This window comes from Artibeus jamaicensis, unplaced genomic scaffold, assembly GCF_021234435.1.
Source record: "Artibeus jamaicensis isolate MK-2021 breed Jamaican fruit bat unplaced genomic scaffold, CSHL_Jam_final contig_76, whole genome shotgun sequence".
In the NCBI taxonomy this organism is placed as follows: Eukaryota; Metazoa; Chordata; class Mammalia; order Chiroptera; family Phyllostomidae; genus Artibeus; species Artibeus jamaicensis.
In genome coordinates, this window is record NW_026521954.1 from 26,968,062 (window position 1) to 26,992,110 (window position 24,049).

The following is a 24,049-nucleotide window of genomic DNA, read 5'->3' on the forward strand; positions in this document are numbered from 1 at the left end:
ATCTGATTGATTCACGTGAAATGTTTATTCCTATCTTGTGGAAATCTCTGCAGTTTTAAGGACAGATAACAAAATGGTAAAACATGTTTTGATTATATTCATTCTAATCAAGAGTGTATGGATAAACACATTATTTTCATTTCTGCCCAATAACAGAGAGCTCTTGTGTCTGACCACAGCAAACCGGGCCAGGCGTTGGGTCTCAGTGCGCTGCCCTCCTGCAGGGCTGCCTTCTCTCCCCCTTGGGTTTGCAGTCGCTTCCTAATGGCTGTTTGCCTTCAGTTTATTGTCAGTTTGGTCTGGTCTTTGCCGGACTTAGCTGAGCTCCTGTCCTTGCTAGTTGCAAGCTTTATCTGCACGAACGGCCTGGACCTGCCTGCCCTTTATACTCTGACGTTGCCCCGTTCAGATGTGACTGTAACGTCCAAACCTGTGGCATTTCCCAGCTTTCTACTTCCCCTTCTTTTTTCATCCTCCACTCACAGTGGAGTGCAATCTGTGTTTTTCTAGGTTCTGCTTAAATACTTCTTTCATCATCACAGTGCAATGCTTCCACATTGTTTCCATCGTGCAGGAATTGGTGCATTTGATGCAGTGCCGCTCCATCTAGAGAACTCACTGTGCAGTGTTCCGGGTGCTTTAACTTGCTCTGCGCTCCAGCCCCTCCCCCGAAAGCCGAGGTGAACTTTCTGGAGCACAGCTGGATCTGGGTCCCAGGGAACCTGATCCACTCCAGCTGGTGCCGGACTTGGCCGGAGAGAGCTGCTATGGTGGTGTGGGGTTTGGTCTCCCTCCCGTAGGCTGGCACAGATGGCTTATCACAGTTGTACTTGGGACACAGGTGGCAGCAGTGCAGTTAAAATGGTCACTAGAGGAGGTTGGTCTGTACCAGTGGAAGCTGCTGCCTGGGCTGCTGGGATGGTACTGAATAGAAGATAATGTGTAAAAGTGGAGGGATGAGGTCCAGAACTCGGGGTGTTTGGGCTAGGGGTTCCCTGAACAGAAAAAGTCCCCCTGCCCAATACAGAAAGAACACCGCAAAGTCTCTACAACCTGGCTGGGGGAAGGGGAGGTGGACCAGGGCAGTGGGGTCCTTGCACACCTAGAGCACTTGGCGGTGTGGAGTGGCCGTGCCTGCCCGCTGGATGCCAGGGAGATGAAGTGGGCATGACTCCTAACTCCTGATGGAGCCGGAGGGGCTGGCTGCGCCTACAAGGGAGACTTCGAGGTGATTTCTACGTCTTGGGGGCCTTGCTTGCCCGGACTAACAATGGCAACTGAGAAAGGCAGAGGAGACAAGACTACTGGCAGATGCAGCCCAGTGTGGGAGGAGTCAGAAGTGGGGTTATGAAGGAGGATCTGCGCCAGGATTTAAACCCAGGCACTGCGACCAGTCTGCTCCTGGCTCTGCGGGAGCTCTGGGCCAAGTGGGAGGGAGAGGAGGAGAGCCACGAGAGGCACGCTCTCACTGTCTGACCATGTAGCTTGGGAAGGAGGAGCCTCCTGACTACGGAGCAGCCATGCCATCTCTACCGTGCAGTTTGAAAGGATGCAGAAGGACCCTCTGGGCCCGCCGTGAGGGTGTGGTTCTGGGTTAAGAGCTGGAGCCTAGCTGAGCACGGAAGACTGGAAGGAGCTGGAATTCAGATGGGAATCCACCCAGCTAGGCTGCAGACTTCTGTCTCTTTTCCTGAGAGACGACACTGCCGACTGGCTTGTTTGGGGGGGGGGGGCAGGAGTGTGCGTGTGTGTTTTGTCTCTAATGGGCATGAGATTTAATGGCAGAATGCCGCCATTATTCTAAACCTGTATGACTTCTGGATAAACAGTCCTTTTCCTTTCCGTAAGACTGGCATTGGGAGTCACGGGCCCTACGGGCAGCGGACAGTAGAGCCCAGTGGCTCTGTTACAAATAGAATCGGTGGCTGCTGCAGGGAAGGAATAACTGCTCCTTTGGAAAAAGACAAAGGCTGAGAGTGATTACTTAGCAATTAAAGGCTGAATGTGAGAGCCCCAGGGCTCCCCTGGTAGCCTAAAAAGAGGCCACCTGCAGCCACAGGCCAGTACTTACAGTCCTGAGACTTGGGTGAACTCCAGAGGGTTGGATTCCTACTCAGTCCTGGCAGGTGTGCCACCTCAAGGCTGGCGCCTTGGTCTGGAAGAGGGACTGGACCCTGAGGTGTGCACTGGTGCACTCAAACCTTGATATCTCTGGCACCTGCAGGAGTGGTTGCTCCTCTGTTAAAGGCTAGTGCCCCACCCGCTCACAAGAGGCTTCTGTCTTAAGAGAGTAGACACGTACCCTCAGAAGCTGCCATCTCCTCCCTCCTGGCCGTGAAGTCTGCATAAGCCGGCGGAGAGGACCTTGGCCTGCTAAGGGGTTGTGTGAGTGCATGGGTCGGTCAGGGAACAGAAATGTACAGTAATTTGGTCAGGGGACATTTAAAGCATTTTAATTAGTAATGGGATTAGCTATGTGGAGTAAAGAGGAGTCTAGAGATTATGGTATTAGCAGACACAGGGAGCAACTCAGAGTGCGGGAGGAAGGAACGAACTTAGACTTGGCCAGTTGATGTCCACCAGCCTGTCACCTGCTGTCCCCGTTCTGGCACGTTGGGCTCTTTAAAGGAGTAGCTGCAGGCAGGGGTGGAGGCTGGGAGGGCCCAGCAGAATGGCTGACTGAATTCCCAACCTTCCTTCCCACACACACCAAACGCTGAGTCCACAGTGGTGCCATCCTGTGAGCAGAGCAGTCAGGCACTTGCTGGCAAGTTGACAGCACTGAGCCCCTCTGTCCCTAGGGATGCAGAAATGGACCTTGACTGGCATGGACACGTATTCCAGGTGTGGTTTGCAGGGCCTCCGTGACTTGTTGTCCAGGGCTTGCAGAACAGAACTTGACACAGAACCCTGCATAGCATCGTATTAGGCGTGGGGACCCACTTGACAGTAGAGGAGCTTTAGTGGGCATGGGACCGTGGGACCCACGCACTCACAGCCTCACTCCCATAAATGCCAGCCTGAGGGAGCGGCGGAGTGGCCTGCAGCAGAGGCAGTTTAGCGCCAGCCTGGGGAGGACGCCCCGCAGCGACGGACCAGGACCCTCCAGGGTGCAGTGTGCACTGCACGTCAGCGACCACCCAGGGTGGTGTCCCCCAGGTGTAAAATAGAGGGTTTGGGGACCGAAAGGTAGAAGTGGAAGTGGCCCTGCTCATCAGCACTCTGGGTTCTGCAGGTGGTCCTGACTCCCAGAGGGGTGGCCCCCCAGGGGCACAGGAAGAGCACCATTCAGTTCCCGGTTCCCACTGCCCAGTCAGTGCAAGTTCCTCATGCGAGGAGACTGGCAGGCAAGGTAGGTCATCTCCATCTTGCTCCAGTGAGCCTCCTGGTCATTGTAAGTTATGGCTGCGGTTGCATAATTGAGGCAGGAAAGCATGTACTTGGCACCAAGGTGACGTGAGTGGTCACCTCTTGGTCCCTGCCCAAATTTCACAGCACACACATCAGCCGTGGCTGAGAATGGTGTAGTGACCAGGGGCTTACATCGCTGGGGGATGAGGGTTTGGTCACTCCCTCAGTGAGCTACCAGGACCAACAGAGGTGCTCAGTCAGCATGAGGAGACCTTATGTGGGTTGTAAAGAAGGAAGACAAATATCATTTGCAACTTTGAGACCAGCTGCAGTGCCATTTTTTTTTAAGTTTTCTCCAGGCAGAAGGCCACCAGAGTCCTAAAGTAGCTGCTCCAGAATGCACTGGAAGCAGGTGGCTATGAGCAGCAGATAGTGAGCTGTAGTGCAGGACTGTAGTGAGTGCCTGATGTCCAGCCCCCCAGCTCACCCACCCGTTAGGATGGAAACCATTTATTCCCCAGGGGCTGGGAGCCTTGCTGGCGAGCTGCTCACACGCGGCCTCCTGGTTCACCTCCTCTTCAGAGAGCTGCGTGGCCCAAGGGCACACTGCTTTCCTGGGAGCAACCCATCCAGTGACCAGTGGGTGCTGGGTATAGAGGCCCCGCTCCCTAGACCCAAAGGGACTACTGTACAGGGCCACATCAGCTGCAGAACAGACCTTTGCAGTGACTGCATCGTGGTCCCGTCCTCCCCTCACTCACCTGCAGACATCAATCCTGAGAGTGCTGCCCAGTGACTGTTCTGAACACAAACCTCTGTCTCCGAGATGGCCACCAGGGCAAGAACTGTGCCATTGTGTGTGTGCAACATACTCGTGTACACGAGTGGGGAGATTTGGTCACTGATTTAAAAACGGGATTGTATTTTCACTGATTTCTGCATCTTGAAGTCAACTGATATGGCTCTAAGTCATTCTTTTCGGTGGCGACGTGCTTCACGGCGTGGACATAACATGGTTTATTCATCGACTTCCCGTTTGATTGGCATGTGCTTTGTTTTTAGTCCTTTGCCGTAAAGCAATACTGCCATAAATGTTCGATTTAAACCAGGGATGTCAAACCCATTTTCCCCAGGGGCCACATCAACCTTGTGGTTGCCTTCACAGGGCTGGATGTAATTTCAACTCAACAGTTAAGGGTAGTTAGTCCTGTATACAGTCCTAAATTATTTCAGCCCTCTGAGGGCAACTGTGAGGCTGATGTGGCCTCCAGTGAAAATGAGTTCAACACCCCTGACTTAAACCTATTTACTGTTACACAAATTTCTGTGAAACAGCCAGGAGGGAGGCGGTTTGGTTAGATGATTTATATACTTTAAATCTGATCGCTTTTATTGAGGTTCCACACACACACACATACACACACACACACACACACAGAGCACATATTTCCAAGTTTGTAGCTCAAAATCCCATAAACTGAACACCCTGCAGCCCTTTCCCAGACCAAGAAACAAAACATCAGTGGCACCCGGAGGCCCAGCTGTGCTCCCGTTGTATCGTCCCACCTCTCCCCCAGCTCCCAAAGGGGAGGCTTGTGTGTTTAATTTTAGTAAGTGTTGACAGGTTGCTTTCCAGAAAGATTCTAACTACAGCAGGACCTCAAATAATGTCATTCTGTTGTCATTCGGACAAAGTGCCATAGAAACTTAACTCTTCTCCATGACAGGCCAGGTACAGTTGGTTTTGTTACACGTCTAAAGCCACAGAACCTACTGGCAATACTAAGTGAGGACCCTCTGTCTTCATAGTTCTACCAGGAATGCACGAGATGACCTGTTACCATCCACCCCCAGTTACACTGAATTTCCATTTCCCTGACTGCTAGTGAGTATGAGCATCATTCAACGTGTATTTGCTTTTTGGAGTTGCTCTCGTGTATTGCCTCCTCTTATGTTTTGCTCATTTTTCTATTGAGTCGTCTTTTTTTTTTTTTTTTTCCTTAACAATGTGTAAGACTTGTTGTAGAATACAGGTATTAACCCTCACTCATTTTTGTCCCTGGTTATTTTCCCAGTGTAGTGTTTCCTGTTAGAAGTTGTGCTAGTTGTCCCGTCCCTGTTTCTTAACGGGAACACCGTCTTCGTTGTGTATTAAAATCTCAGAAGTCTTGGGGTCAGTTTCTGGATTGTCTCTTCTGGGAGAGCTTTTCTTCTTTTCCTATTCAAACACCATGTGGATTCGAGGACAGCAGCTTTACAGTGTGTTCTGATGATCCGGAAAGACAAGTCTTTTGCTTCTTTAAACTCTTCTTATCTGTTTTTAGATAGTGAACGTTTCATATGTATTTTGAAATTATTTTTTCAACTAAAAGAGCCCTGGGTGGTCTCTAGTGGGACCTGCACGGAGTCTGCGTTTGGGAGAGTTAAAGGTGTTGTGAGCACCCCAACGCTGCGTCTTTCCATCTGTGCAGACCTTGTATTACGCGGCTTCCCAAGACTGGAAGTTCTAGTCATTGAGTGCCTTGTACCTTTCTTGTTGAATTTATGCTCAGAGTGGCTTTTTTTCTGTCATTGAAAGGTCCCCCTGCATTTGCATTTCTTGGGTGTTATCATATCTGCAGACCATGGGCAGTCACTGTGGTCGTGAGCACACTCTCCTGGGTCGTGTTGCCTGGGGCAGAATCCAGACTTCCATCACTTATTACTCAGCCTCAGCTTGTTACAATGAAAGCAAAATTTAAATCACGAGTTTGTATTAATGATGTTCTACTGAATCTCTAATTGTTCTATGGTAATATTATTCAGCCTGAGAATTTCCTTAAACCTTTAATACTTGTAAGGTTTCTTATAAGGTTTTTCAGAGTCAAGTATTCAAATATAAATACCAGGTAGTAATCTTTAATGAACGTTTCATGATTACACAGATCTGCCTCCAGTTAATTCGAGGATACTTTGCATAAGTGTTTGTTACAATGACACTAGACATCTCGGTTGAATTATGTTGTTTTAGACAAGTAAATGGTTAAATAGCACAATTGTAGAGGCTGTTTTCAATGTTTACTAATTGTATGACTTAGATATCAGTGTTTCATTAGTGTCTCAGGTTCCTTTTTTTGTGTTTTAAAAGCTGCAGAAGTGGTGAACAAATCCAGTGTTACGCATTCAGGACCACTTCACGATGGGAGGAATCAAGCACTGGGGCAAAAGGTAAGTGCCTGCAGGGATGGAGATTCTAAACAGCCTGCGTGTGTCCAGCAAGGACTCATTCAGTGTGTGTTGTATGCCAGGCCCTGGGGACTCCATGTCAAAAGTGGGGGGAGTTATTGTTCTTCTGAGGCTGTTGGTTAAATTCATGTGGCAGGAGAGGAAGACAAAGTACAGAGGGTCTCTAGCGTGCGGCGGTGAGCTGCGTGCTGTGATGGAAGGCAGACCGAGGGCTCTGGGAACCGCAGGAGAGACGTCTCCCCAGGCCCCGCGAGGCCTCCGTTCGCCTCTTCTGGGTGATGGGGAGAGGAGTCTGGGATGTCTCTCTTTTAGTGTGAAATTTTACTTAAGTTGGGATCTAAAGGATAATTAGGAGATGGGTTACCCTGTGGAGAGTGGAGTTTGGGGGCTAAGAGAAGAGAGCTTGGAACTTTTGGGCAGTGGACATGAAGAGATGTTCATAAAGGAAAGGGTATAAAATTAGCAGTGGATCAAGTTGCATGGTTGAGGAGAGATACATGAGGTCACATCTCCAAAGACCTTATATGGGGGGATGGCCAAGAAAACTGGACTTGCCCTTTGGAGGGTGGCCCCCTGGTGATACAGCCTTCTCCTCCTGGATGAGTGTTCTGGGAACCCATCTGAATCAGTGCACCAGCTGGCATTGTTGTGAGAGGCTGTTTTCGGCTTCAGAAATGTTTTTTAAAGACTTTCAGTACATTTGCCCATTTCATGATGGTGATTTACTGGCACACCTGCCCACACTGCGCTGAGTGTTCAGCAGTTTGGGGCCAAAAACGTCATGATCCCCATGCCCCACCCTCCCCATTCACCTGATCTCATCATGAGAGACTTTTTTCCCCTGTGTGAGAAAAGTCCTCAAAGGGAAATGTTTTGCCAATATGCTGAAAATCAGCAGAAGCACTGAGACAGGCAGACATCGAAGAAAACGGTGACATCATCACGTAGCCACTGAAATCTAAACACACACTGTGCTCTGGAGGCTTGGTGTCTGTGGTCATCCCTTTAAAAAGTACTTTGGTTAGACATTCTTCAACAATCCAAATTTTCATACTTCTCTTTTCTCTACAGAATCTTTTTCTTCCATACACCTCCACAGAATTTTTAATGTGATAGAGTTTTACGCTCGAAAATCTTTTCTTGAAAACCACATAGAATTTCTCTGCAATAAAATGAGTATAAATTCAAATTTTCTGTGACCTATGACCATGTGTTAAAACACATTTTTTAAGGATTATTTAAAAGTACTGTTAGGATAGAGTTGTTCAGAACATCATTAGTGGCCCCGACTGGTGTCGCTCTGTGGTTTGGGCAGCAAACCGAAAGGTCCCGGGTTCGATTCCCAGTCAGCGCACATGCCTAGGTTTCAGGCCAGGTTCCCTGTTGGGGGCATGCGAGAAGCAACCAGTCAATGTTTCTCCCCCTCTCTCCTTCCCTTCCCATCTGTCTAAAAATAAATAAATAAAATCTTTTTAAAAACCCAACACCCTTGTATCTGAAAAATAAATATTAAAGATAACATTTTATGGTGAGTGAATCCTATCATGAAATGGATAGACGTGACCCCCCCTTGGTTAGTCCGTGATTCTGTGAGTAAATTATGCACACTGCTAGACTGACACAGAAAGCGGATTCCTGCTGAGCCGTATTTTTAAGAAGTTTAGCCTGTCTGGCAGTGGCAGCCACCCCACGACAACACGCCTGTCGCTAAGGGCCTCCCTCGTCCCTCTCCAGACGGAAGAGGAAACACGAGAAGCAGCGCCTGGTGCAGAGCCCCAGTCCCTGCCTCACGGATGCGAAGGCCCAGGATGCTACAGAATCACCACCGCCTGTAGCCCTGTGCGGACGGTGGTCTCGTAGGCTGCTGCCCGCTGTCCTCTGTCGGCCCACAGGAGGCACCACAGGTTGACGGGGGCCGCTCCTTCAGAAGGAGGCGGCACACAAAGCCCCCAAATCAAGGTGTGTGGGGAACCATCCAATAAACACACTTTGGATGCAGAAAAAACCCAAACACTTAGTAGGTAGATCGACATACCAAATGGTTGCAGTGATTTCATTTTCTCTCTAAACGGCCTCTACGTGGACGTTGTACGTTAGTCACCTCAGTCTTCCGCACATCTGCACCCGACCCCCGTGCACCGCATCTCCGTACTTGTGGGTTCCAGCGCAGGGTGTGGCTGCACACTGGGAGCTCCCGCCTGGTCCAGCCCATGGGCCTCGCGGGCGCTGCTGCCTGGGTCCAAAAGGCGACTGCCCTCGAAGGCGCTGTGTCGCTTCATCAGGAAGCTGGGTCTAGATAGTACGAGGCTGAGTTCTGCTTTATTTTAGATGACGTGCCAGAAATTCATTTGGTTTTAAGTCTCTGTCTTATCAGTCCATATGCTCATGAAATATCGCCTGGTTTTCTGTAGCGTCATAGTGCTTTCACAAGCCAGACATCAGGAGCTCCCATCAGACTCTCTCCGCGGCCCTCCACTAGCAGAGCCACGGATCCGCTGCCCACGGACCAAAAGCGGAACCTCAGCTCACCGGCTCCTGCCCGTTGTCTGATTCCACCACGTAACCAAGAGGCTTCCGTTCTGCAGGAAGTGGAACATAAAAGAAAATATTTTCTTAAAAAATATATAAGCAGTGAAAATAAAGAAAGCATGGATATGAAAAGAAAACGTATTACATGTAGTGGTTTGCCAGAGAAAACCACTAGACTTGAGGCATTGGAAGACGCTGACAAGGTGGAAGCCTCCCTAAATTCTGGGGACTCCGGAGCATTCGGAACCCATTTTTGCGATACCAGGTATTTGGATGATTTGGGGAAACGCCAGCTCATTGAAATGCTCAAACAGGCGGCAGCGGTGGTGGTAACTCTGATGTATAAGGATGGCTCAACCCAGCTAAGAGCTGACCAGGTGAGTATACAGTGGGGATTTTGTTTGTTTTGTTTTTCTGGCACCTTAAAAGAAACCCATTTTCTTAGTATCTGGTTTTAATAGGAGAGCTAGAAATAAGGTTTTAAGCCTTCCCTTCTCCCACAAAGGTAAGATGTTGGTGATGCACAGTTTATCGTGTTTTTTAAGAAAGTGCCAACGTCTTTCCCAGGGTGGTTGTGCCACTCTGCATCCCACCAGCCGTGCAGAGCCCCAGGACCCCCACCTCCTCGCCAGTTCTCGTCGTCTTTTTTATTTCAGCAATTTGAGCAGGTACGATCTATTCATTTATGCTTTAAATTGGATTTCCCTAATGAATAATGGCATTGAGCACCTTCTTGTGTGCTGATTGGTCATTTGTATATCTTCTTTGGTAAATGTGTGTTCAGATCTTTCAATTATTTTTAAATGGGGTTATTCGTGTTTTATTTGGGATGCATAAGGGTTCTTTATGTATCCAGATACAAGTCTGCTGTCAGGTCCATGATTTGCAGTTGTCCAACTCTGTGGCTGCTTTTTTCAGTTTCTTGATAGTGTCTTTGAAGCACAAAATTTTTTGAATTTAATGAACTCTTTAAATTTTATTGCCTACACTTTTGTTGCTATATATAAGAATGCTTTGCCAGCCCAGTTCATGATGATTTACTCCTGTTTTCTCCAGAGTTTGTAGTTTTAGCTCTTACGTTTAAATCTATGACCCAATTTTTAAAATATTTTATTTACTTATTATTAGAGAGAGGGGAAGGGAGAGAGAAAGAGAAAGACAGAAACATCAGCGTGTGGTTGTCTTTTGCATTCTCCCCACTGGGGACCTGGCCTGCAACCCAGGCACATGCCCTGACTGGGAATGGAACCGGCGACCCTTTGGTTTGCAGGTTGGTGCTCAGTCCACCAAGCCGCACCAGCCGGGGCCACTTTGAGTTAATGTTTGTGTGTGGTGTGAGGCGGGCAGATGTCCACCCTTTTGCGTGTGGGTATCTAGTTTTCCAGACACTATTGGTTGAAAAGACTCTTTTTTCCCCATTGACCTTTTTTTGACACTCTTACTGAAAATCAACTGACCATAAGTGTAAGGGTTTATGTATGGACATTCAGGCCTTTCCATGAATCCAGTTGTATATCCTTATACCAGTACCACACTGTCCCGATTACTTCAGCTTTGTAGTAAGTTTTGAAATCAGGAAGTATGAGTCTTCCTACTTCGTCTTTTTCAAGATTGTGTAGGCCATTTTGGCTCCTTTGCATTTCCATATAAAGTTTACAATCAATTTGTCAATTTCTGCAAGCATCTGAAGTAGTTTTTCATACAAAAGGTGTTGAATCTATAGATTAATTTTGGGAGGTTTGCTACTTAACAGTATTGAGTTTTCTGATCCACGAATGGGGGTCTCCTTTCATCCATTTAAAATTTCAATTTCTTTTAACAGTATATTGTAGTTTTCAGTGTAGTATACAAGTCTTGTTTTATCTTTGATTTTTTTAAAGATATTTTTGATGGCTAAAAAATCATGATGCTTTTTTTCTTTCAGCAACTACAAGATGTTACTCCATTATCTTCTAACTTGCTGTGTTTCTAAGTAACGTGATCCCTTCTAGCTTCTTACTCTCTTTGTTGTCCTTGAGTGTGGTGTGCCTCTCAGTTAATATCAGGTCTTCTCTGATGTCCTTCACCAGTATTTTGTAGTTTTCAGCATATACATCCTGTACATATTTTGTTGGTTGCTAAGTATTTCATTTTTTGAAGTAGTTATTAACAATGGTAATTTATTTTTTAAACATGTTTACTTTTACATGTTTATTGCTAGTGTATAGGAATGCAGTTAGGTTCAGCATTTTAATCTTGTATCCTGCAACCTTGCTGATTTTTTGTAGATTCCTTTGGGTTTTCTATGCAGACATTTGTGTCATCTGTAAATAGAGACTGTAATTCTTCCTTCCTCATTTACCTGCCTTTTATTTTATTTTTTTCCTGTTGCATCACACTGGCTAAGACCTCTGTTACGATGTTGGACAGAACAGATTTGGAGAGTAAGGTCATTGGTTTGGTTTTTGGCCTTGATCGTGACTAGAGAGCTGTTCACTTACACGTGAAATTTTTGGCCCTTTCTCTCTTCTTAATTATAAACCACGACAGACCTTTCTTGAGTAAACCGCTGTATCTATCATTGAAACTTTGTTTCACTGTGTGTTCGCAGGCTCTGGCTCCCTCCGTTAAAGGGGTTGCCATGTTACTGCAGAGCCATGAAGAAGGAGGCCGGGGTCTTCTGGGTGCCTCGGCCTCTGGCCGGGCTCTGGAGGAAGGCTTTCCGCCCAGGGATCGGTACATCTATGTGGAAACAGAGCACTCTTCTGTTTGGGGCCAAGAACCGGAGGCTCACAGTCAGTTTGCCAGGTAAGACGTTTTCACTCATTGCCTTAAAAACTACCGATATGCCTGATTTATCCCAATTTAAAGTTTCCCAAGCTTCGATTTTACTTGAACTTTTAGACGTTCCGTGTGGGCACGTGTTAATGAGGTGGATCTAAATGACAGGAGCCTCTAGACCCCAGTCCCCTCGCCCCCAGCGAGTGTCTGGGGGACCTGATCCAGGGTTTGCATCAACATCTCAGCAAGACCTGGTGGGAAAAGCGCCCTCCCTGAGCCCGAGGCCCCACGGCATGCCGGAGGATGGTTTTCCTCATCACACCAGGTCACTCCGTGACAGTGCTGGAAGGCGGGGCTCTCCCTGCTTTCGCACAGTGGGCCATCCTCGGGGCCGCTGAGTTAATTCAGGGATAGTAAGTGAGACAGGTCTTGCTTGGACCTGCCTTCTGAAGGGGCACCTCAGAGTTTTAGCCCAGGCAGAGGGCCTCTGTCTCCCGCCTTGCTCAAGCGTGAGAGGCCCTTTTGTGGGTGGAGCCTGTGCCCCTCACTGTTTCTTTGCTGGTGGCATCAGCCGTCTGGGGCTTCCACCCTGGCCGGGGGCATCCGCTTCCTGTGTGCCGGGCCCTCGGTGTGCGGGCTCAGTTAGCTGCCCCATGAAGAGTCCAAGGAGGCTCGGGGTGAGTAGGTGGGCCTGGTCCTGCCCCTTCCCCCAGCACCATGTCCCGGGCCCTGGGGGAGGGCTCCCAGCCTGCGGATCATGCTGCTCTCTGCCGGGAGCGTCTGCGGGCCTGGCCGCAGCCTGTGTTACCCACACGGAGCCTCACAGACATGCCCCCACAGAGGCCGCTGTGCAGCTGGACCGGCTCCTGTGGTGCTTGCTGTGACCATAGGACACACTTCAGCAGGCACCCCCAGGGGTCTTTGAGAGGCAATATCTATTATTCATAGGTTCTGGAGGACGCACAGCCTGCCGTAAGGCCACCCAGAGAGGCTGCTGTGTGAGGGGGAGAGAGACTGAGGGATGCCCAGGGTTTCCAGGGTTCGCCCTTCAGTGGCTAATTTAAAGCCTGAGACAGGGAGTCAGGGCCTGGGGAGGGAAAGTAGGGCTGCTTAAGTGCCCGGGCTCTCTGGGCGAGGGGCCTCCATGGGGGGGTGTGGGGGGGTGGCCAGGCCTCCTAGGCCGCTTCGAGGGCGTGTGTCATTGGCTGGCAGCACGTCTGTGCAAGGGGGTGGCTTTGGGAATGGCTGCCTGGGCAATCAGAAACTCAATGCCAGGCACTTGCACATGATAATGTTCAGTGAGAATGGCACAATGACAGATACAGCACTCTGCCCCCAAGGGACCCATAGCCTTCGTTTTATATGACTTTAGAAGAACAGATCTGTGCCACGGAAGACAGCCCTGTGCTCAGACGGCCTGTTCTGAGCTCTGGATTGAATAGCCTGCCCGACTCTCCATGTGGACATCTAAGAGTCACTTCAGCTTTAACACATGCAGAACCCACCTCCTGTCTTCCCTGAAGCCTGCCTCCTGCCACCCTTGTCATTCTAGTTCATGGCAGGGTCAGCCCACCGTGGGCTCGGGCCAGAAGTCTTGGTATTGTCTTGAATGCCTGTCTTTTTTCATATACTACCTCCAAACTCAGAGAATCCCATCAGCTCTGCCTTCAGAATATAGCCTTAGACTCTGACCCCTCTGACGTCTGCTGCTGCCATTCGAGGCAACCCTGCACCGTCTGACCTGAGCGTCCAGGCTGGCCTGGCCTGCACCAGCCCCTGTAGTCGGCACAGCACTCAGGGTCCTGCTCAGATGTAGACCAGGTCACACCGCCCCCGGCTCACGGTCCTCTGACAGCTCCTGCTTCGTGCTGAAGAAAAGCCAGAATCCCACAGAGCTCTGTGTGGCTGCGCGCCAGCCCCTCCCCTGTCTTGGACCATGTCTCCTGTCCCTGTGGTCCCTGCACACCGGACTCAGGGTTGTTCCCAGTCGTGGGGAGCCTATGCCCATGACTTCTAGCAGCTCCTCCCTCTCCTGCCGTCTTCTTCCGGGTAGCTGCACCATTCCCTCACTCATTCCTTTAAGCTCTTTAAGCAAAAAAATCAGGGTAAGAAAGCGCAGAAATAGAGAGAGTGGTATAATGCACCCATGTCCTGTCGACCCAGACCAGTCATCCAGACAGAAGGGAGGACTGTGGGGCTGGGGTTAAGGAAAATTCCAGATGTATTATTTATGTCACATGTCTCAGGATGCTCCTCTAAAAACATGGGCTTTTTTTTTTTACACACAGCCACTGTGTCATTCTCAGACTTAAATTTAATACCAAGTCCAATTTAAAGTTATCCGATTGTTTCAAAAGTAACTTTCTCCGCTCGATGTATTGGGGTCAGGACCAGTAGGGCTGCGTCGAGGCCGTACTCGTCTGTCCTCTTCCAGGGAGAGCGCCCTCTGACCCCAGCCCACCGTGCAGAAGGCCTGCCTTCCGGACTTCCCTGTTTCTTCCCCGTGCGGCCCCTAAACTTGCTCTCCTTTCCTCCAGGTGCTCTGTGAGCCAGACTTCAGTTCCGGAGGCAGATGATCCCGGTTCAACTTCTTCCACTAGGATAGCGCCCGAGGTGGTGGCTTGTGCCTCACGCTGCACGTGAGGTGCCGCCAGGTGGCCAGGTTTAGTGAATAAAAGCGAAGGATGCTGAATTTGGATTTTAGATGAGCAGTTAAGTTTGTACTGTTAGTACATCCCAAATACTGCATAGGACAGTCTTCCACTGAAGGAATACATCTCTAAAAATGTTCCCACTTTCTCAGATACAAGTTACTTGCTGTTTTTCTGAATCTCAGGGTCCCCGGGTGTCCCATATTCTGTCTGGCCGCCCTTTGGGATGCCAACGGGTTGTCTCAATGTCCATGATGCTGGCGTAGCGTCATGGGTCAGGTGGTGTCAGTGTGATCCCCCCACTGTGACTTCCCCACCAAACTGTCCCTTTGTGGTTTTGACTGTCGACAAGGGTCACTGGGTCACTTTTTAATTACGGCTCTCACTCTGTCGTTTCTCCACATTGCGCTTGTTCCTGTTTGCAAACGGGGCTCTGACACTTATGAGCACGTTTACTGCTTAAATTATTTTGTAGAGAATTTTCCTTCATCAGTGAGGTGGTTCACTTTGTCCTTCAAGCCGTTACTCGGGCGTCGCCCTGACACAAGGTCTCCCCTGGCTGCCGCGTGTGAATCGGGGCCCACCCCCAGCTCCGCACACACTCCTGAGCTCCCTGCTTTGTACCTGTCTGTGATGCCACCAACACCGTTCTGTGCATCTGGTGTGTTTGCTTTCTTTGTAAAAATACGATTCTGTTTATTCATTTTTAGAGAGGGGAAGGGAGGGAGAAAGAGAGGAAGAGAAACATCAATCGGTTACCTCTTACCTGCCTCCAACTGGGGACCCAGCCTATAACCCAGGCACGTGCCCTGACTGGGAATCGAACCCGCGGCCTTTCGGTTCATAGGACGACGCCCAGTCCACTGAGCTGCACCAGCCAGAGGACCTGTCTGTCTTGGGCTTTCTGAAGGCAGGGATTTTTATGTTTTGTTCATTTTTGTGTTTCCACAAACACAACACCAAGAACAATGCCACAGAGCATTGCTTAATAAATATTTAATCAGTGTTGTTATTCAGTGAACGAGGATTGAGGTTTAATTGTTGTAAGTTCCAGGACAATTATAGGAATGCATTGCCTCAAGGGCCATACAACTGGAAATAATCATCCCAATGCTATTATAACATCTTTGAGATTCAACGTGAATTTAAATAAATAACTCTTTGCACAAAATGTATTTAATAACATGTATTGACACCCGTGCAAGGTCTTTCCACAGACATGGTCTCTCTTCATGTTAGCATTAACTGTACGCGTCAGGTCTCATTAATTCCATTTTATGGATGAGGAAACAGACTCAGAGAAGTAGTCATAGGTCAGTCCTGCAATCTCAAGTCCAGCCTCCATGTTTTAGACTCAGATGTAGCCTTTTCACATTTGAGCTGCTTTTTTGTCTTGCCAGCGTGTCACAATCGAACTACATGACTGACTTATGGAACACCCTGGGTTTTAGCCACTTTGTCTTACAAAACGGTCTTTTAGTTGTTTGTCTCATCAAGACGGAAGCCGGAGAGATGCCTCTGCCGTCAGTGGAGCTACTGTGGTTACCAGACGACTTTCAGGGACGTCCGAGCTGCCAGTGTGTGGAGGCAGCAGCAGAGCGAAGCAGCTCTGGAGCCGGCTTCCCTTCCCCCTCTCGTGCCCCCCGCCCAAGCCCCACGGAGCCAGACTGAAGCTGTGCCCTCGGCACTTTGCCCCGCCCTGCCATCCTACCCTCCCTCTTCAGGAGAAACCAAGGTGGAATTCAAAGAAAATGCAAAAAGCCTGCGAAGCGAGCCCAGAAAAGCGAAACCATGCGTTGACAGCTTGTGCGGCGCTAACTGAGCTCCTGGGTTCCCCTTCCTCAGCCAGTCCGCAGGCCCTCATTAGGTGTTCACACGCAGGTGCTGGGGAGGGAGTTCGCAGTGTGGGCCTGGGCCAGCGAGGCTGGGACTGGGACCTCAGCTTGCTGCTCGCCGGTTGTGTAGTGCTGGGAAGGTGGTTTTCCGTCTCTGGGCCTCGGCTTCCATACCTGTCCAGTGTGTCTTGTGCCTGCCTGATGGACTGCGATGAGCTTTCCAGGTGACAGTCCCTGTGAAGCGTGCAGCGTGCCATCTGTCCAGCGACGCCGGAAAGCGTCGGTGCCCGTGCACTGTTGGCAGCCCCTCCCCCCCCCCCCCCCCCCCCGTTTGGGAGCTCGTGCTGTGGGGAGAGTGAAGTGCTGAGGCGAGCTGTCGGGTGTGCTCGCTGCTGTAGCAGCTGTGTGGGCAACAGTGGGGAAGGGGCCCAGGACGGGCAGCTTCCTGCCTGGGGAGTCGGGGCAGACCCTCCCGAGAACGGCTGGCTCTGGAGTGGGAGAGGGTGCCGCAGAGTCTGCTGATGGGCGCGAAAGAGCTCTGATCAGAGGGGGGAGAGTTTGGGGGTGTGCTGGGTGCAAGGCCAGAGAGTCTTGTTGGGGTCTGGGAGGAGTCTAGAGTAGGTATGCTGTGCTCAGGAATTTGGGTCTTTGTCGGTAATGGGGCTTTGCCTGAACTGCTGTGTGACCTTGGGCTCGTTATTTAGCCTCTCTGTGTCTCAGTTTCATCATCTGTAAAACAGAATGAGTACTACCTACCTCACGGGGTTTTTGAGTTGATGGATGTAAAGCCTTAGAAGGAGAGGGGCTGCGACAGAGCACTGGGTCAGTGGCAGCTGTCAGTGTAGTAGTACTAATATTTTACCAAGGTCAGAAGGTGTCAGTTCTTGTCTAAGTCAGTGAATTTCTTTTCATCTTCCAGAAACTTGCTGTTCCAAATACTGAAATGTGACTGTCCCGTCATTTGTTACAATGCTAAGGATTTTGTGAGAACAGTGTTGCAGTTTTTGGGTGATGATGGCAGTTGGAAGCATGGTGAGTGACAGCTGGTCATTTGGAAGTACAAGAAGCCCGGGACTTGGGACAAGCACCTGGCATGGGAACAGACTTGTGGGGTTGAGCCCTGGAGCTGCAGGGTCTACAGCAGCTCTGGGTACTTGGCGTCAGAACCGAACTGAGCTGTTGGACCCCTGCTGGTGCCCGCAGAGAACTGGAGAAGTGAGGTGCGGAGGCCCACCCACCTGGGGTCAGGGGTGCTGGAGGACAGCGGGCACCGTCACCTGATCCCAGCGGCTGCCACTGCGCCCAGTCTTCTCCCGCATCTCCACGCCCCTGGTCATCCACAGCAGATCCCAAGCACCATATGATTAACCCATAAACGTCCTGTAACATTTCAGTCATACGACTAGATACAAGGGTTTGTATTTATTTATTTTAGAGCGGAAGCAGGGAGAAAGGGAGGGAGACACACTTCAATGTGTGGTTGCCTCTAGCACACCCTCTACTGGGGACCTGGCCTGCAACCCAGGCATGTGCTCTGACTGGGGTTCAAACCTGTGACCCTTTGGTTCACAGGCCGGCACTCAATCCACTGAGCCACACCAGCCAAGGCCTAGGATTTCATTTTTAAGATGGTACCATCATTGTTATCTCCCCCCTACAATTAACAACGAATTTTTAATATTATTAGCTATCCAGTCAGTGTTTGTACAGTACTTCCCAGTTGTCTTTAAATGTTTTTGTTTGTCTTTGTTTTTTACAGTTTGTTTGAATTGAGAGCCACACCTGGGATGGGTGGGATATATTTCTTAAGTCCCTTCTAACGTGTATGCTGTCTCCCTCAGTTTTACGTCCTTGCAGTTACTTGTTGGGGTTGGTGGGGCCAGCTTGCTTGTCCCGTGGGGTGTCCACAGCTGGGGGACGGTGGTCACACCCCTTCTTGCCAGTTAACATGCTCCTCTCGCTCCTCTGTTTCTTGTAAATTGGCAGCTAGATCCAGAGGCTGAGTCAGAGGGCAAGGCTGCTTCATAACTCTAACCTTGACCCTGACCCTAACTCCCACGCCAGCCCTAGGTGGCGGTGTGTCCTTCCGTCAGGAGCCACAGCGTGTTGGTTGTTGGCCTTGCTGGTGACGTCTGAACCCCTGTGTCGCATGGTAGTGCCTCTTGCATCTAGTACGTACCTAGGGTCTGTGTGTAATCTCTCCGTTTCTCTTGTTTTTAAAAACAGTCCTCTCCTCTATTTTCTTTTTTACTTAAGGCATCATTTGTTACACTTATCTGCCTTTATGTATTGCCAGTTTTTATTTCTGAAATATTTTTATTTATGAAAATTTGTTTTATTTCTCTTTCCTGGATTCTTCCATTTTTCTTTTTCCCATGTCACCTGATTTCCAAGTATTTCTAATTCCGATTTACTTATTTTTTATAGATTTATTATTTTCTTGATCTTTCTTAGCTCATTCAACTCTGTTGTGTTGTCATTGCTGTTTCCACGGCTGGCCTTTCCCCCCGTGTGGTGTTTGCCCGGTCAGGCCTCGGCGCATGGGTTTCAGGAGGCGTGGGGACCGGCCCCACACCGTTCCAGCGCGGCAGGCATCCCTCAAGGATTTTCACAACTGCGTCTCGATAAGAATCCTTAGTTTCGGAACAGCAGAGCTTTGAAGGGGCAAATGGAAGGAGAAAGCCCTGCTGGGTCAGTTGGCGTCACCAGCCAGTGCTATGTCGAGTCGTGCACTGCTGGCCTGGGTGGCAGGCAGCCCGCCACTGCCACCTCCTCCTCCAGAGCTCCCACTCTGCCTGCGTGAGAGACTCCCAGACAGCAGACAAACGGCGCGTGACCCTGGCTGCCCCGGGAAATGGGGATCTCGTCCACCTGCCCAACGCGGGGCTGCCGGATGGCGGCACGTGCTCCGCGAAGTGATCTCAGGCCGCAGGGTGTTTGCAGGCAGACCCCTCGTTTTTGTATGGCACCAGTCGGGGTGTTACAGGGACTCAAAAAGCGGTCCCTCAGGGCTCAGATATACTTCTTAACGTGCCAGCTCCCCAGCCTTTTATAACACCCCCACTGTGTCTAAAATACTCTGGGACAAAAATGTACCTATTTAGCAAGTGTTCTTATTTTGTAAAAAGCACCTTCCCATGTGTCTCACACATACACACAGTCCTCTTTCTACCCAGTTTTCAGGTGAGAAAACTAGCACTTGAAGCAGCCTGACCTCCCAGGCTCCCAGCCTGGTCCCTCTGGCTCTTTTCACGCATCTGGCTATCTCACAGGATGTCCTCCCGCAGGCGGGGCACATGTCCAATGTGTCCAGCACCTTGTTCTCGAACACCCACCTGCCCTCCCCAAACCCCATGCTATCTGATGGGCAGCTCTGAACCGTGACACTTGGGTTCCCAAACCTTCTGTCGTGGGGTCAGGGTGGCCTGGGAAGGCAGCTGGAGGAGGGGAGGACTTGGACAGAGTTGTCATATGGACCGAGAAGAGGGAAAAGGAGAAGGGGAAGGGACGGAGGTGCCTGGGGCAGTGAGGGGCTTGGGAACAGGAGAGAAAGGGAGAGAGGAGGCAGAATGTATGGCTGAGAATTCTAACTGGGATCTCGTTTAACATTTTGAGAGGTTCAAATTCCAAGTTGGTTGGGAGTGGTTTGGGGATCAGTTTCCATGGAGATTGGCCTTCTGGGACCTGGGTTTTTGGAGGCCGCTTAGCAGAGTTTCCAAATTCCTTCATATTGAGAGAAAATCTCTTGGTACTTAGCTCTGTATTTGAGCAGACAGTGATGCTAGGGTTGTTAATTTGAACCTTGAGAACCTTGTAAAGCATAGAAAACACAAAGCCCTGTGATCTGAGGGTGACTGGAGGTGCTCTCTCCCCCCAGTGGCTGGCTTTATGGGGCTAGACCCGAGCATTGCCGCCTGGCTCATCGACCCTCAAGATGCTGTGCTGTCCTTTGAAGATTTAGTGGCAAAATACTGTGAAAACTCCATCATGGTTAAAGTGAGCAGCACACAGGGGAACTCCTCAAAAACTACTGTGGTGAGTCGTTTTAAGATAAGATTTTATCAACCTTAGGGCAACCCTTGTTTTTCTCCGGAAGCCCTACTTCAGAGACAGTGCAGCAGCCGAAAGGACGTTGCTGGTGTTCATTTTCACTCGTTCATCACGGTGCTTTTGCCCTGACATTTTCCAGGTGTGCCCCACCTTTTGTCATCTCTGGGCCACACATTAAATACACAAACACCAGTCCTGGCTGGTGTGGCTCAGCTGATTGAGCTCCGGCCTGCAAAGCAAAGGGTGGTTCAATTCCCAGTCAGGGCACAAGCCTGGGTTGCAGGTCAGGTCCCAGTAGGGGACGTAGGAAAGGCAACCACACATCAATGTTTCTCTCCTTTTTCTCCTTTAATTCCCCTCTCTCTAAAAATAAATAAAATCTTTAAAAAAAAAAACACCACATGCAATAATGAAAACTGGTGAGCCAAAAAAAGGTTTTAAGTAAGTTTAGGATTTTGTGTTGGGCTGCATTCATAGCCATCCCAGGCCGCATGCCAGCCGTGGGCTGTGGTTGGACACCCCTGTCAGGTAGAGGAGGGGAGTCCGGAGGGGGGATTCCTGTCCCCCAGAAGCTGTTCCTGGGAAATCCCCCCTCTTGGCCTGTCTTCTACACAGACTCTGTCTGGTGTCAGAGCCGCCTGCTTCACGAGCAGAGGCTGCCCGTTCATCAGTCCTTGGTGCTGGTGCCGTGGCAGCTGGGCAGAGGGTCTGGGGCGGCCCCTCCCCAGTACACAGCCGCCTTCTACACAAGTGAGGGTGCTCGCAGCTCGGGGGCCGTGCCCTGAGCCCAGCGACAGGGAGACCCTGCTTGGCCTGCCCCAGGCACTCCAGTGGGAGCCTCAGGGGCACAGCGGGGCCTGTCTCTTCGGGCCTCCTCGGTGGGAGCTCACAGCGGCAGGTCAGAAGCATGACTAATAGATCGTGCTGGGGGCGGCAGGCGGCGATGTTGCAGGCTGGGTGGCAGCCTGGGGAGCACGCAGGGGGCGTTGGGAGCCTGCCGTGCCTGCCCCCCTGAACTGGGGACGCCTGCTGCCTGCCCTTCGTCTCACACACCATCTGTGCCTCATGGGGGCTTGGGGTCGAAAATAGAGAATCCCACGGTCCCTTAATTTAAAAAGATCTGTCAGAGGGATATGGGGTAGTTCACGGTCACCTAGGAAAAGCAGAACCAGGCTCTGAGGACCCAGGGAGCAGGAGCCCAGGGGCCTGAGCCAGCGGTGAACCAGAACCTACTTATCTTGTGTCCCTTTTGTCCCCCTTTGCCCCCTGGAGGGAGGGAGGGGCAGTCCTCCCAGATTCCGAGCTGTCTGCAGACAGAAGCTGAGATCTTAGTACTGAAAGGAGTCACCCACCTCAGTCTTACCGGTTCCAGTTCACAGGTGAGAGAATGGAGGTGCAGAGGCGTCAGCATAACACGTCTTGTCTGAGGCCGATGTTTGGCTCTCTGGCCCTGATGTCTAGGTTCTTCCTAGTGCAACCTGTGAGTGAGCAGGGATTGGCTGTGGGGGCAAAGCGCCTGGCCTGACTTCTCCCTGGCCAGTGCTGGGGGCTTGTTCACTCAGCTGCCCCTGCAGGCCTGCCCCTCTGGTTCCACCGGGAGCTTTCCCCAAGGCCTCGTCCACCCCAGCCTCACGGGAGCTCCCCGCGTGTCTCATTGTCCAGTCACGAGTCTTCATGGAGGCCTGCGCTGCACGCTGTGGGAGGGGAAGCCGGCCGCCAAGTGCTGCTCTGAGGGCTGCAAAGAGGTCAGGAAGGGGAAGGGGACTCTGGGCGGAGAGACAGCGTGGAGACAGTCCGGAGCCGAGGGAGAAAGTGGCTCCTGTGGGGAGCAGCGAGGCCCCACGTGAGAAGGAGAATGAGATGCGGGGCCACCAAGGGGCTCGATCTTGTCCTGGGAGGCGTTGTGCAGGCGGCAGTGTGGCCGAGAAGCGGGCGTGAAAGCACTCACAGGGCCTGCCCGGTCGTTCCTGGGGAGCGAGGCCCGGGGCTGACTGGGAGACACAGGCTGCGGGTGTGTGGCCAGCCCCGCCCCAGGTCCTGCCGAGTCCTGAGTCTGAGGGGCCCAGGGCCTGGGCTTCCACGTGACAGAGGCCGGAGCTCCGGGCGGGGAGTTAGAAACAGACCAGTGTGGGGGCTGCAGCGGACCCTGCTCGTTGTCCAGGTGGGAATGGACAGCGGGTTGGACGGCAGGTATGGTGACCTGCCCCCTCTGCTCGCTCATGGAGGATGGAGCTGTGGGGGCCCAGAGGCCAGGTCCCCATCCTCCTGCCTCTGCCACCACGTAATCCTCACACTCTGGGCCCTTGGCCACTTGGTGGCTCATTGCTGGGAGAATGAGCAGAACAGAGGGCTGGGGAGAAAGGGTCAGGCACTGGGTCGCTCGGGTTTGCCCAACAGCAGCTCACCTCCCGGAAGCGACAGGCGATGCCGCGGGTGGGCGCTGTCTGCCGTGGAGAGACCGTGCGACCCAGCTGCTGGGCGCTGCTGGGAGTCGTGTCGCTCCCCAGGCTGTGACGACCATGGCTGCCCAGTGCGCCTAATTCTAATTCTTTTGATCTTTTAAAGCATCAGAACACATGTGCAAACCTGAGGACTCTCTACAGGCTTACGACAGACCTCTGTTCGCAGCTGAAGGCAAGGCATCCCACCCTCCTGGGAGCAGGCGTGGAGTGCTGGGGCCAGGCCGACGTCACTCTTAAAGGGGGAGTCCAGATGATAAGGCCTGAAGTTTTTGAAGTGTTTTCTATGGGCTAACCATTGTAACATTTTTAAAAGCCTCCAATTCGGTCAGAATGCTTCTTATACTACAGTTAACGTGAAAGCTGAGAGTGATTTTCAGTTACTGGTGACATGGACACAGTGCCACTCAGGCTCATTGCAAAGCAGAGGGCGTTTGATCCAGAAGAGTTGCAGGAAGGGACTGTGTGTGAGACGAGGGGCCAGTCCAGGCTGGGGAAGCCTCCAGCACAGGCACTGACTGCGAGTTTCCCCATCCCTGGGCTTGAAGGGCTGCTGCTGCTAGGGCCCGGGAGAGCAGTCGGCCCTGCGGGGGCTGCTGGACAGGAGCGGGATCCTGGAGCTGTGGCCTCAGGCAGAGGCGTGCAGCCCACAGCGCACTGTGGGCAGGTGGGGAGAGGAGCCCCGCTTCTCTCTCCACCTGGCGCCCGAGAGCAGAGGGAGCCCAGGCGATATGGGTGGAGGGCGTCAGCAGGGCAGGCCAAGGACATGAGGGCCATGGAGGAACAGATGAGGCCGAGGACCCTTTCAAGGGCAGCAGGCAGGAAAGGAGGAGATGGGGACTCTGAGGAAGAGCACGGGCGGTGGTCCGACAGACGGAGTGGTGTTCTGCCCTCTGGGCGGGCGTGGTCCGACCAGAAGGTCCCACTTCCCACCTTTGTCTGTGAAGTTGATGCGAAATCAGTGACAGTGCTAATCACATTTTTAGGAATCCAGTTAGCCTATTCTGAAATTAAAAGGGAAGCCTAAAAGCACATGAATACCTGTATCACACAAACTCCAAAGAGTAGAGAAAATCGGGGCAGGGCAGGCTTTCCCACCTCTACATACCTCCCCTAGGTCCCAGGGCTGTTAATACCCTAGGACACTGGATGGACATGAGGGGCCGGCGAGGCACGGCTGCTGGGGGCC

At 51.3% G+C, this 24,049-nt stretch overlaps 1 protein-coding gene across 1 annotated transcript in view; it reads left to right on the forward strand.

Moving 5' to 3' along the window:
- POLN (DNA polymerase nu) overlaps positions 1 to 24,049 on the forward strand; it is a 100,832-nt gene that overhangs the window by 13,082 nt on the left and 63,701 nt on the right. Inside the window, exons 3-8 of the mRNA XM_037126812.2 lie at positions 6,479 to 6,558; positions 8,988 to 9,482; positions 11,696 to 11,892; positions 17,271 to 17,383; positions 20,229 to 20,386; positions 22,967 to 23,035. Coding sequence (XP_036982707.2) covers positions 6,479 to 6,558; positions 8,988 to 9,482; positions 11,696 to 11,892; positions 17,271 to 17,383; positions 20,229 to 20,386; positions 22,967 to 23,035 — 1,112 coding nt within the window. The remainder of the gene's footprint in view (positions 1 to 6,478; positions 6,559 to 8,987; positions 9,483 to 11,695; positions 11,893 to 17,270; positions 17,384 to 20,228; positions 20,387 to 22,966; positions 23,036 to 24,049) is intronic.